General features: G+C 31.0%; 1 protein-coding gene across 7 annotated transcripts in view; it reads right to left on the minus strand.

The window, feature by feature from the left end:
• Positions 1-14,622, minus strand: part of LOC148623877 (adenylate cyclase type 10-like) — a 51,395-nt gene that overhangs the window by 7,283 nt on the left and 29,490 nt on the right. For all 7 annotated transcript variants that reach the window (XR_015919528.1, XR_015919526.1, XR_015919527.1 and 4 more), the window contains 12 exons: positions 13,028-13,120; positions 12,446-12,729; positions 10,965-11,190; positions 9,026-9,191; positions 6,347-6,829; positions 5,892-6,000; positions 5,271-5,466; positions 4,209-4,331; positions 3,790-3,953; positions 2,067-2,214; positions 1,680-1,771; positions 1,005-1,123 (listed from right to left, as the gene is read on the minus strand). Coding sequence is in view for 3 of the 7 variants with exons in the window: in XM_088566157.1 (XP_088422283.1) it covers positions 1,005-1,123; positions 1,680-1,771; positions 2,067-2,214; positions 3,790-3,953; positions 4,209-4,331; positions 5,271-5,466; positions 5,892-6,000; positions 6,347-6,829; positions 9,026-9,191; positions 10,965-11,190; positions 12,446-12,729; positions 13,028-13,120 (2,203 nt within the window). In the remaining 4 variants the exon portion in view is untranslated. The remainder of the gene's footprint in view (positions 1-1,004; positions 1,124-1,679; positions 1,772-2,066; positions 2,215-3,789; positions 3,954-4,208; positions 4,332-5,270; positions 5,467-5,891; positions 6,001-6,346; positions 6,830-9,025; positions 9,192-10,964; positions 11,191-12,445; positions 12,730-13,027; positions 13,121-14,622) is intronic.

The raw sequence follows: 14,622 nt of genomic DNA on the forward strand, positions 1-14,622 counted from the left end.
AAATACTTTTGATGACTATTTTGTTGTAATGTACAATACAATGAAACTTTGATCATTGTATCTTTCATAATTTTGTTTATACAGATTTCCATCCACAATGAATTTTTTTATGAAGGAAGACTTCAAAATCTATAAAATGTGTTCTCACTATAAAGCCAAGCAAATGCATGCTACTTAAAAAAGACAAGTTTGTATGACAGCACTAAATGGTCAACATTTTTAGAATAAGGTTTTTTTATTGATTGAGGGTGAAAGCAGTTTCTCAGTAAAATAAAAATTAAAAACCTACAAAATCTTTATAATATGTCAATGATTTTGTTTTAACAGGCAAATCCATATGCAATTTTCAAAAATATGAAATAACAAAAATAAGTTTGACAAATCTCTACAAAGAAAAAAAAAGAATTTGTATGAAGTTCCATGCCAAGTTAAACATTTTACCTTGCAGGTGTGATCACTTTTCTTATTCACTCTATCTCTACATGAACTTGCATGTGTTGTTGTGCTAGGGATACCTCCACTCGTACAGGAAGTTGACATCAGACAGTACCCAAATTACTTACAACTTATGCCCCAACGATATAAAGTAACACAAGTTTTAAACCATTCCATCGATTGGGAGCTGAGATTTTTGTGACCAGAATGTTCTCTATCATTCCATAAAGTCAAAAATGGCAAGTCCAACACAACAGGAAGTTGATATTATACAGAAACTGCTTTAAACATATGCCCCATCCATATAAAACCAAACTCTAAATTAGAAATCTATCCATCCACTGGGAGCCTAGATATTTGCACCGAAATTCAGATGAATGGACTGAATGTTGGAAAAAGAAGGTGAATCCAATATACCATCCAATAGTTGAGTTGGGGTTAAATATTATATACTATGTTGTCATAAGACAATAGTGATATTTAATTTTAATATAAGAGGGGTTTTTTTCGTGTTGGAATTTTTTTTAAAAAATAATATTCTGTGTAGTTTGTCACATCAGTAAAGATACCTGCTGATATAGATCTCTTTGCTTCACCTTTCTGAAGGCTTGTTTGACATATGACAGAACAAATGTCACACATGTTTAGTAAGTCATCACTTTGTAGTTCCTCATTTCTGGCTAAACAACTATAAATATCAGATAAAATAAACTAAGATGATTGTTGGTAAACATAGGCATATCCATGGGGAGAGGGAGGGGGGCAAGGTGCCCCCTAATGAATTTAAAAATTAATAAAAAAAAAAAATAATGTGTATATGCACATATCAAAAAAAAGTGTTGAACAAGAATTTTTTGTGCACCCCCCCCCCACCCACCGGACCCCTTAGATGATTCTAAGAGGTGACTGTGGATCCCCACTGGTAGACAGTCAGATTAGCTTTGATTCCATATTTCTTAGGACTTTTTATCATTTTGTTTCCATTGGTATCCAAAATATCCAAACTCAATAACACAAAATTGAGTGGTCTATAATACCTATGTTCATATAATCAACACTTTTCAGTTTATATAATAAATTACATGCAATTCAAAATAAAAAAATCCTGAATAATGACAAATCTAAACCTGATAGTTTTTTTTTCTGATAAACTGACAAAAAAGGCTAACACTAGCATATGCAGATATGGATTAAAATCTACCCCAAGTATTTTGTTAGCAAGGTATAAAACAGTAATTGCTTACCATACAAGAAATTCTTGCTCAAGCTTCTCTTTAAGCTTCCTGTGTTTGTTGACTTTGCAGAAATCTATCATTTTTCTGTATGATTCAATTGTCTATAATGAATATTATTATCATCAGAAACTAAAATTTATAAAGTTGTTAAAATTACATTCTTGTATTGATGAAAACATCAGTTTAGAATACCTGTCATTATCAAGTGTACATCTTTTACATCAAGTACTTACTACAGCATCACAATACAATTAAATTTGTAGCTACAATCTTTTAAACATAAAGTATTGCTTTATAAATTTCACAGGGTGTTAAAGGAAGAAGGGTGGATGAATGGAGAGAAACATTTTATTTCAATATCTTCCATTTACAACTTGGTTATAACTTGTATTTTACCTGATGCAAATTACTTTTCCTTCCTGTAACTTTAATCATTTGTTTAAGAGTAATAATAGACATCCTCATCACATCATGTTTCTCTTCTTCAAATTTATACAACTCAGACAGGCAATAACCTTGCTCTAGAGTCTTCTCTGTTGCTGGCCTAAACAATAATTAGATATATTTGTACTTTATTATAAAGACATTGAAATCATTGTGAAAAATTAATATTGATGATAGTACAGCATTAGTGCATACATATGTCACTGTCTTTATAAAATATCAGACAAAAACTGAATTTATAATGTTCAGAATTTAAAAGTTCTTAAATAATATGACTTTTTATTGTAGCCATAACAATCTGAGTGGTCATTTCTTGGGACAAAAAGCAAATAAGAGGCTCTAGAAAGGCTGATCACCAGGAAAAAGTTTTTTTTTTTAAAACCTTTCAAAGGATATAATTCTAATGAGCAATTGCCATACTATGTGACCTCTTGGTAACTGACTGTAGGAGGCCTTGCTATTAAAATCATTTCATCAATTAAAGGTTATTTCTAAAAAAAAAAAAAACACTTCAACTGTTACATTCAAAGGGAAAAAACTCTAACAAGAAATTGTCATACAACTTCAACCAAATGGACACTTTAAAAAGGCTCTTCAAGCTGTAGAAGAAAGAGTCACATTAGTTTTCCAGTATCTCATACAGTATTTGAGATTTATGTAGAAATAGGTGACTTTACTCCTGTGGTCGTAAAAAAAAAGCAACAACCACCATGTTTTATGCTTTGTCTGCATAATCAAACCCATTTTAAGTAGATACCCAAAGGATTCTGGTTTCCAAATTTGGTAATAATCTGAGATTTTATAAAAAAGTTACCGTATTTTCTGGACTATAAGTTAGTTTGGAGTATTGCCTAATTTTGACTAAAATTGAAGAAAAAAACATAGACAAGTCGAGGGTCAGACATGTGCATTTATATCGTAGGTATCATCAGAGATCCAAATTGAGTGGTTTTTCAAGGCATATTATTCCAGCAATGTTACTTTGTATAAAATTTCTGAATTAAATTAAGCCTTAGATCATCAGGTGTATGAAATCGTAAACATATCAAGCATGGACACCCACGTGTGAAATTAGCGGGAAATTAGTTTGATTAATAGGTCATTATCACAAGCAGTAATTAATAAACAATATTACCTGGTATTTCGAAATACAATAAAAGAAATTGTAATCTTTAAATTTGGTTGCAATTAGCCATTTAGATAACACTTTAACTGGTTATTATTTGAGCCATGTGTGAATGTGTAATGACATACCATAAATAGGTACAAATTTGCATATTAAAAGACCGATAACTCTGGAACACTTGATAACATCTTACCAGTAAAAAAGAGTTTTTTTAACATATCTTCAAGAGTTTGTTTATATATTTTAACGGTTATATAGTTTTTATTAACATCGTCATATTCATTCATAAAGGACAGCGGCACTGATCAATAATCTTCGAGTTCGATGAACATTTTTTCTCGAAAAATCCTAATATAAGTTGAAGTGGACGATAATTTGAGGCTGACACTTTCCTGAATAAAAAGTATCGACTCATAGTTAAATAAAAAAAAACGGTAATTACTACAAAAGGCGACAACAGACACTAAGTGATGATAATAGCACGTATGGACTTTAGGTCCAAGTAAGCTCATAAATCTAAAAAAACCAAAATATATAAGCCATAGCTACCTTCTAGGCTTGGAAGAATATCTGAGAAACTTTAAAAACATCCACAGAAAGCTTAACTTAACATTGGAACCACAATATCCTTCTGGTATAGATGCATTCACTAGATTGCATGCATGTTTCATATAAACATATGCATCTTCTTTGTCTCCAGAAACATATAATGCCTAGGTAATAGAGTTTAAAACATTAAAAGCATAGTATTCAAATGTAATGTACATTAAACATTAAAAACATAGCATTTGAATAAAATGTACCAACTACAAAGCATTTTTTACATGAAAAATAAGCAGAACAAAATGCATATCCATTTGAAATTTGTATTCTTGGAAAGAAATTATTTTAAATTGATAAATAAACAGAGTAATTGGTAATTCCCAGAAAATTCTCTACATCTAATTTTTTAAAGCTGTATGTGATACCTTTCCTGTAAGTCTTGCCAGCTTTGCATACAGGATATAAAGGCTTCCATCTTCTGCATCCTTTTCTTCTTCTTCAATTATTTTATCTATCAATTCTTCTGCCTCTTCAAGTTTCTTTATTGCCTTAAGAAGTCAATACATATATGTATATTCATAATAAAAATTGTGACATTTAATTACATTTGAACGATAAATAATGTGAATGAAAAAATGGTATAGCTGAATACAATGCAATAGAACTAAATGTCTTCATTGGCAAAGAGTATTAGAGTTCATTCATGAAACCAGTTCAACAAACATGATTGCATGAACATGGAATATGGCATCTCCTTACTGCAAAAATTTGGCATCAACTTTCAACTTTTTTTAAGGATAAAGTATGTACAAAGATTGGTCAAAGTCCATTTAAAGATATTAACCATACAGTTCTAAAGTTTTCACGAGAATGTTATGGAATGAAAGACTGAAGAAAGACATTACACCATAAAATTAGAAAATAATTATAATGTACATTGGTGAACAGGAATTTCATGCACAAGATTGCCACAAGATCTGTCCATTTAGCTCTGTTCTTAATTTTTTGCATGACCCAGACTAAAGACACACAGATGATACAGCCTACAATGCTATATACCAAATATACAAATTTCAAATCATTCCAACAAACAATTTCAGAAGCATACAAAAATTTTATGCAATACAAAAATTAAGACAGAAACAAGGTAAGCAAAAAGTGGATACGAGACCAAATAAAAAGCTCATACACCTGTCCTGCATAATATTGCATATCATTCTGATGTAAATAAATAAGGCACACAAATGAGCATAATACCTCTGAAATCTATGAACTGAGGAATAAAAATTAGAGAAGTTTTAAAAACCATTTAAATAAAGTACTCTTGCCATCTTACAATGAAACTTAATAAAATAATAATAATAATAATAATAATAATTTACTGTCTACCAGTGGTCACAAAATTACATAACAAATGGCTTGACTTTACTGGCAAAATTTACAACCTCATAAGAGTCTTATACTAATTCTACTGTTGGTGTATTTACATTATCTGTTTGTCTAATTATGATGGATGCTGCAGCTTCTTCCACCAACACATCAATGATCTTTAGGTATTCTTTAGTGGCTTTCCTGTGATAATATATCTGATTGTACATGGGCAACAAACACTCACATGCCTGCTCTGTTGTTCTGTCTGATGCCATGGACTGTAGTAATGATGGAAGGATAGCACCAACATCTCTGTCAGAAAAATAACAATAACTGATGAATCAAATATCACTTATTAATTTCAAAGACAAGCAAAATCAGACAGACTATGATAGAGCTCACAAAATACAAACGTATCTACTCCACACCCAAATGATTACCATGTTTTATTATTTCTACATATTGTCAAAGTTTAATATATAATTTAATCAATTCTAAGACTATGGACAAAGGATTTAAACCCCTATGGCAATAATTCAATTTAGCTTAATTCTAAACTGAACTTTCCAATGTCTCCTATTTTACACAGAAATATCAGATTAATAATTTGTATGCAATGGCATGTGTCGGAAATATTCAACATGTGTTCATATTTTTTCTGTTTAAAATTATTTCTAGTTATCTTTATTTTGACCACCTTTCTGAACATTTCACTCTACAATAATTAATGTACAAACTGGATTTGAACACCCTTCCTCCTGCCTCTATTCCTAACATATGATTCTGCTTTCGCTTCATAAATGTCTTCTCCTTTGATTGAACTTCTTCTTCGACTTTGGTTTATGTCTGTGGAGAAAAGAAACAATTTTCTTCAATTAAATACGTGCATTATCAGCTCAAATCAGAATACCTTCTGGTCAAACTTAAAATTAAAACTATCAGCACACTTACAAAAGCATGAAAACAAAACAATAATACTAAGTCCTCCTAAACATTTGGTATTATTCAACAGTGGTAATGCACATTTACATATAAAATCATACCTTTTCAAAAAGTTTTATTATCAAAATCTATAAAACCATTCAGGAGTTATACTTGCAAGGAACAAGTGGGCATATACAGATACGGTCAAGGTGAACTATATACCATCCACAATTTGTTACCCAAATACAAAGAAGGATTAAAAACAAACCTATTCCAATATTATCATCAGAGTTGGGAGGTGGTCTTTCTAAAGAGTAATATGGTATACCATGCCTCATTTTGTCTGCCTCCCTTTCTAGGTAGTCAGCTGAACTTGCATGCAGTGCCTTCCTTTGGCTCTCCATTAGTAACTGGTAACAAGTGTCCATCATGGTTTTGTTAGTAAATTTCATCAGATTACACAAATTTCTATCAACATCTTCATCAAATACAGGACAATAACATGCAAGGGCAGAATCTTCCTCTGTTGTGTCTTTTGAAAATTTACTGTAATGTGGGTTATACAAATTTGCACATTCAAAAATGCCTGTCTTCCTGAGAACTCTAAATGATTTCCTTGCTTTAATTCTGTTTACTCTTGGAAGAATGCTCTCTATCATGTCCCTGGTAAATGTCTCTCCTAAAACTGATGCACATTTTACAATTAGCTGTTCTGTAGCTCTCATTGAGTCGATTTTTGCTATAATCAAGTCTGAAAATAAAATGTTACATAAAACTATTATATGAAGTCTATCAAAAGAAAGATCAAGGACATCTAAACATTTTTCAAAAATATCTCCTGTCAAAATTCCATTAAAAAAAAGATGTGTTATTGCAGTTGAACTTCACTGGATCCAACTTGGATGCCTTAAACACCAGGGATTTCTCAAACAATTTTTCAAGTTTTTCTTCCATATCACCAATGTATGTTAAAATCTGACTTTTTTAACATTCAAACTAGGTGCTTTTTTTGGAAATAAATCTCTGAGAATAACCATTGATAACTAAAATATTTCTGACAATTTGTCACATTCAGTTATGAAAGATGTGTTAAACTAAAGCCTTATTAGCTGGTTTTTTTCCCGGATTTTGAAAGCTTTAGTCACATTCACGTGAGAAAATGAGGACCATTTTAATGGTATATTTTCAAAGTAGTATTTGCATCTGACATAAATAAGAAATTTCAGTATTGTCTGTTATTTACAACACTGTGAAAAGACATCAAATAAAACTTAAATGTACATTGCATATACATGAAGCACATTATTTTTTTTCACTGTCATGCATGTTTTTCAAACATTCACAATAGCATACCTGAGATCTGATTAAAAAAGAAACTCCCCAGCCTTTAAGAATAATCAAAATTAGAAATCGTTTTACACTAGCTCTAATACTTAATCAGGGATCATATATTATATACATGTACATCCCTGACATAATTTTAAATGTCTTTAATATTGAAAAAAGGCTGTTTTCTTCATGGCCACCCTTTGATGGAACACAAAAATACATCTAGCACTGTGTAGATATATGTTTTAAAATATTAGTATTTTCCCCCTATGTTGCCTCATGAGATTCTATTTTTAGCATTATTTCAACTGTAAACCGAGTTAATGACAAATTTGTGTCACTATTCCAGTTATATTTAGTATTGTTCTCTGAAGAGTTCATTGATAGCATAAATGATATTTTCAAGATCGTTAATATTGCCGACATGCAACTGCAAAATGTAGTGACACCAGGGTATCGACCAAGTTTACACTCAAGTTTGATGTATAAAAATAAATGACGAATAAATTTTTATGTCATTTCGATACAAAGTTTTCCAGCAGAAATATTTTTTCAGCATTTGAACTTTGTAGACCTTAAACCGTATAGTCACCCTTAAGTGACCAAGAGATTGGCATTTACTCTACGTAATTAGGTACATGTAATTGTTTACACAAATTTTTGACACCTGTTGAGAGTTGTAATTAGATTGGGGTAATAAAATTGGCACTTTTGCAAATTGGACCAATGTTGGACTTACATTGGTTATTGTTTTTTATACTTTTAAAGATTTCAGGTGATGAAATGAGATCAACTAGAAATACTATGAGAACGCTCATAAAGAGAATACACACTTCTACAAATGGAGTTAATGATAAATGTAAAACACATAAGTTAGATTATTTCCTTATGGAGTCCTTCAATAATAATTATGTACCTTCATGAATATCTACATTTAATTATCTAGAAAATTTCATCAAAATCTCTCGAGTAGTGATGATGATGATTGGGATTTTTGACGGTTTTTAACAACCTTGAATACCAATGCAGGCCTCTCACAGTCAATGTAAGTGGTTAGTAGAACCAACTGGTGTTGATGGCGGGCCCAGCCTTTGGGATACCTGATCAGAGAACTTAGAGTATGTCCTACTAGCGGCTGGGCTGCTGTGTTAATGCTCTTGGCAACTCCCAGACACCAAGTGGGTCTAAGAGCGTGTCCCCACTCTATTTGGGAGTGCATGTACTTCAAAGTGTAGAGTGATGAGATGAACAGATGGAATCATTCCTATATAAGCCGGAAACTTTGTTTGCTGGGGTTATATTAAATGGGGTAAATGCAGCAAGGGATAGATAGAATTATCATAAATAGGTCTGAAATATAGCAGAAGGGATAAATTTATCATAAGGGTGTAAAAATATTGAGTAAGGAAGGTGGTAGATTTATCTTTAGGCAGAGGTTTAAATATTGCAGCAGGGGAAAGTTTCAGAGCTTTGCAACAGTCGAATTACCATTGATGTGTAAGATGACATATTTATAATAAATTTTGTGAATAGCTGGATATAATAGATTAACCATAAAGAAATTTTGAATGTACAAATGAAAACAGATTAAATTAAAAATTTGAGACATGCAATATACTTTTCATAATATCTGGTAAAGGTATTTCTTCTGGGTTGATTTCTGGCGAGAATATTGCCATTCTCTGCACTTTTCCTCCTTTTTGCCCCCTCTGTTTGTGAACATATCCTAAATTCTTCAGAAAATTATGAGATTTAGGTTGTTCACTTTGATGCAATAGCTCCATCTAAAAAAATATCAGAAAATATATATGGAGAGAGTTGAAACTTCATTCATTATTTAACATTATCTATAATACAAATTGGCTTAATATTTAAAACTTTAATAATCACAGCAGAAGGTCATTCAAGTAATTTGACAAAAGTCATTATGTTGACAGTTATCTATATACTCAGTCTGATAATTGGATGAAATAACCATTTTTCGATGATCTTATTCTAACATCCTTATTTGGAGGTGAAATTATAAAATATTTTTCAGACAAACATTACACTACATATAATGTGCAGTGTAAATAACTCAAAAAGGGTCAAGTGCTTTTATAAATTGAACACAAAAAATCATACTGTTTAATTAATCTTTGTATTAATATTTGTATTTTTTATTTTTGCATAAGTCTGACCCTCAACTTATCTGCCGATATTCGACTTATCTGTTTTTTTCATCGATTTTGGTCAAAATTAGGCTTGATTTTGCAAAATCCAACAGTGGAAAAAACAACTGATATCGTGAGTAGCAGTGCCGCCAAATGCCACAATAAGTGTAGAAAGGGGTTAAAGAATAATCATTGAATATTGATAACCAAATATGAAATAGAAATATTGTGAGCACACTTACAAATGAGAACCCTCAGCTTCAAATTAGACATGTAAAACAATTAAGTTAAGTTTTCTTCCCAGCAAGCATCTGACAATAATTATCCTTCTTATAATTCACACCTACCGTATTTTTTGGACTGTAAGTTGATGTGGAGTATAAGTCGAACTGCCTAATTTTGACCAAAATCGACAAAAAAACACAGATAAGTCGAATTCCGCATATAAGTCAAGGGTTAGACTTGTGCATTTATATCGTAGGTGTCAGCGGAGATCAAGTTGAGCGGTTTGTTTTCAACAGCATATTATTCAGCGATGTTATTGAGTATAATATTTCTGAATTAAATTAATAATTGTGTTTTTATTAAAGTGTACTTTGTCCGCAAGTTCAATTATTTTTATTGAATGGCATGTCAATGGTTCTGAAGCCTAAGATCATCATGTGTAGAAAATCGTAAACATGTCAAACGTGGGCACCCATGTGTTAAATAAGTGGGAAATTCGGTGATGAATTGGTGATAATTATGAGCGGTAATTAATAAATAATATTACCTGGTATTACGAAATACAATAAAAAATAATTGTTACCTGCAAATTTGGTTGCAATTAGCCATCTAGATAACACCTTAACAAATTATAATTTGAGCCACGTGTGAATGTGTTAGGACATACCGTAAATGGGTATAAAATTTGCATATTAAAGGACCGATAACTACAGATAATGTTTTTCCAGTTAAAAAGAGTTTTGTTAATGTATCTTCCAGAGTTTATTTATATATTTTAATGGTTTCAAAGTTTCAAAGTTTTTATTAACATTGTCATATTCATTCATAAATGATAGTGGCAATGATAAAAAATATTGTAATTCGATCGCCGGTTTGACTGTTTGAGTGACAGCTTTCGTTGATTGCAGTTTACCCAAAATTTTGAATTAAAGCAATCAAAAGTGAACTAAACAAATCAAACGAAATGCATTGTAGATGAACATTTTTTCTTGAAAAATCCTTATATAAGTCAAAGTGGACGATAAGTAGACACTTTGCTGAAAAAAAAAAAATTGACTTACAGTCAGGAAAATACGGTACATATGATACCAAAACTAACACTATATAGTTAAGAAAGAGTTGTGATTACAAGGTATATAGATACACCACTTTATATGCAAGTGGTCAGTAGTTAATTACAGTAACTGATCTTTTGAACATATCATTACTCTGCCTATACGATATAGGTGAACCATCACTGTCAAGTCGAGTTATCTGGAGATATTTAGCATCTGGTGCAACAGATGTTTCTTCAAAGTACTCAGAGTCTTCTGCCTCAAGTATTATCAATTGTTTCTTCTCTGCCATATCTATCAACACTTGTTCACACCAGTATGGTACACCATGGCATATTTCTTTCAAAATTCTTTGGAAGAAAAAAGAAATATTTTAGCATATAACTGATGCCAATTACACTATTTTGCTGTTTCGCTGACTGATATCAGTAAATCTACATTTGAGATTAATAATCCCACAACTCTACAATGTAATCAAAGTGCTGTCAACACTAAAGGTTTTTGATTCTTGTGAAATTGTAGCACGAACAAAATTTCAAAGAAAACATGATGTAAATTAAAAAAAAGTGTTTATACATTGCATTTTCATATCATTTAGATTGATTGATTGTTGGGGTTTAACACCTGAGCAGCTATATTTCAGCTATATTCAGGCCATGAACATGAAATGGATGATAAAATGAACATGAAATGATGATGAAATTAAAAAAAGGGATGGGACACAAGGATAATAGGGTCAAGAAATTTTGATTGCCACAAGATAAAAGGGAGGGATGGGTAGGGTCGGGCAATTTAGCCTCCTGTGGCGGAGCGCAAAGGTTCCTACTCCTATCGAATACCACAGCAGGGTTCTTTAATGTGCGAGGAACGTGGCATCTTTTCCAACATGGTGCACCACTCCATATCATTTAGAACTGGTTTTTTTCTTAATACATATAAACTGAATGTCAATAAATACTACAGATTTTTGAAGTATAAACTGTAATCAGTAGTTTAACAGAATCCAACTTCACACACATTTATAAATTTTGTGAATTTCACCTTTTCCCCCAAATTTAAAATCTGTCCATTAGTCTGTCCAAAAGTAGTTTGAATTTAGATTCAATAACTATATTAACAGTGTATTTATCATACACTGTAATTAAACTTAAATAAAATCCTTGATGAACATAAGACTTTTAAAAATTAGACACTTTTTATCAATTTGAATTTTCCGCCAATTTTATTTAGTTAAAATCACTGCTATTCACTTCCTGTTTATAAATTGGTAAATATAATTGATAGAATGGACATTTTTACTGATTAACGTGTTAAATGGAACATGCCCAACACTTAATTTTACCTGTATGTATTTATTTCTCTTCAACTGAGTATTGCTAAAGAACAGAAACTGAATGTAAGTTCCCCCTACTTCTAACAATTATCATTAATTTTTACATAGAATATTATAGAATGGCCTATTAAAATTTAAAACTTTTTTTATTGCCAATTCACAAAATTTTAATACCAATCACTGTTCAGATAGACAACTACTAATCACACGATGTCTTTGAATAACTTTGCAGAATGAAAATAAAAAAAGTTGTTAATGATGGCTGATCTTACTTCTCAAGAGCAATTGGTATCATGACCACATCCATTAGCTGACAGGCCAAAGCTGTTACATATCTGTTGTCCAACCCAGCAATGTCTTCAATGTACACATTGGAGCACTCAAAGAATTTTGTAGCAGTTTGACAGGGTGGCTCTTCAACAGCAGCAGGACGTATTGTTAAAACAAGGAGAATATTGGGTATTTGACTCAGTGTATACAGTGTAGTCCAGGAATCGGTATCGATATTCTGTACATCATCTAATATGATAACCACTGAAATACCACCTTGAGTGCACTGTAATGTAAGCAGTATAGTTGTCAATATTCATATTTATTCAAAGGAAATGAAGACATCTTTGATACTTTCCAGTAAATAAATCAATCAGTAAACCAGTAAATAGTTTTTGTATTTTTCTATACAGCTTATAATAAAAGATTTGCATTACATGTTGGTATTTTTCATTGTTGCTTAAAAATCAGTTTTATCTACAGGAAAGACTATGAAAATTACAAATTTTTGACATATCTCCACTTGCCTCTTTAGACAATCAAAAAATATAAATTACTGTACTACTTAATTAATTTTTACCTACCAGATCTGCTAAATTGTAAATTAACTCTTCACATTTCCCAAGTTCTTTGTTTACAATTTCATCTGCTTTGTAAAATATATTTGTCTCTGATAACTGAAAGAAAGTACCAAGTAAGAACAGCTGTATACACAAAATTCTATGAGAAAAATCATAATGCTTTCTGTATACCCACCTACCTTTGTTTTCTGGGGCATAAGTAATCACTATAACACAGGGACAACTTGATATTTAACTTATATACAATCAGGCTAAAATAACAAAAATTATGCAATGCTTTAAGTCAGTATTCTGTTTTTGTCTTAATATTACAAAAGTGAATATCAAATAAAAGTGTACTACTGTGTTTGACTCACAACAGATGTCCTATCATTGAAATGTCTAGACAGAGATGGAAATGTACACCATGTAAAAAATATATCTCTTCAACATAAAACTAACAGCTTACAAATATCACTTTTATTCACTTAAAAGTAATAGAAATATCCTTAAAAACAGACAATTTTGAACCATTTATGAACTGGGTAAACATGGCTAACAATGAAGACAACTGAAGGCAAAAAACACTCAAGAAGGACTATCCTAGAAACATCTATGTGTCTGGAAGACAAAGATGATGCCACACACATGAAAGATTTGTAATGCCAATTTCACTGAGCTGCTAAATAGATTTTCTGCCAATCCTCCATAAACATATGCATGTTCATGAAAAGAACACATATAGATGAAAATATTTTTAAAAGTCATTAAAAACAGGATTGTTTTCGATCAAATATTATCACAAAAATTCTGATGAATAACACAAGTTAATGCAAGTGTTTTGAAATAAAATATCTGAATTTTTCAAAAAATTAAAGGGAACTTCCAACAATGGAAATATATACTTTCCTTAAGAACCATTTAAATTGGTGAAAGTTACACAAAAAATATTCGAATTTCGTTTCTAAAGTGTAAGTTTGTGATTTTTTCAAAATTTGAGTATGCATAGACCTTACTTGAGTTTTCAAGGAAAACTAATTCATTTCTGCTATAAATGCCTCTTGTTTTGACAAAAAAATACATTTTAAAGATGCATTTCTTCGATCTCGAGGTGTCATGTGACTTTTACGTTAAAAGGCAATATGCCTGATTACCACACAACAAATATTGCAGTAACCTACCATGAACTTTAATTGTGAACAAAATTGCCAACAAAAAGGAACAATTTTGATCAAATTTAAGTTTTTTAGGGTATGATGATGAAAACGAAAAAAGAATTAACCAATTAAATATGATTTCTAAATTTTATATGATTTAAATCTCTTACAAAAAATGAATATTATTATGTCTCATTATATTCATATCCATGAATTTATTAATTCAACTATTTGCGTACTTAAGTAATTTTTGCATACTTAAATTTGTATTTGAAATTGCCTTGGTCTTTCTGAACTTTAATTCTTAAAATACGCTAGTCTTAATTATTCACTAGATATTTCCACAACTTTTTGTTGTCTGAACTCTTGTCATATGACTTTTTTCTGATTTATGCATGAAATAAAGAGTTCAGAAACCCTAAAGTGTTCCACTAAACCTGTGTATACAATTATGATTTAAAT

This window comes from Perna viridis, chromosome 2 (assembly GCF_037379345.1).
Source record: "Perna viridis isolate PV_CMFRI_1.1 ecotype Kerala chromosome 2, ASM3737934v1, whole genome shotgun sequence".
NCBI classification, from domain to species: Eukaryota; Metazoa; Mollusca; class Bivalvia; order Mytilida; family Mytilidae; genus Perna; species Perna viridis.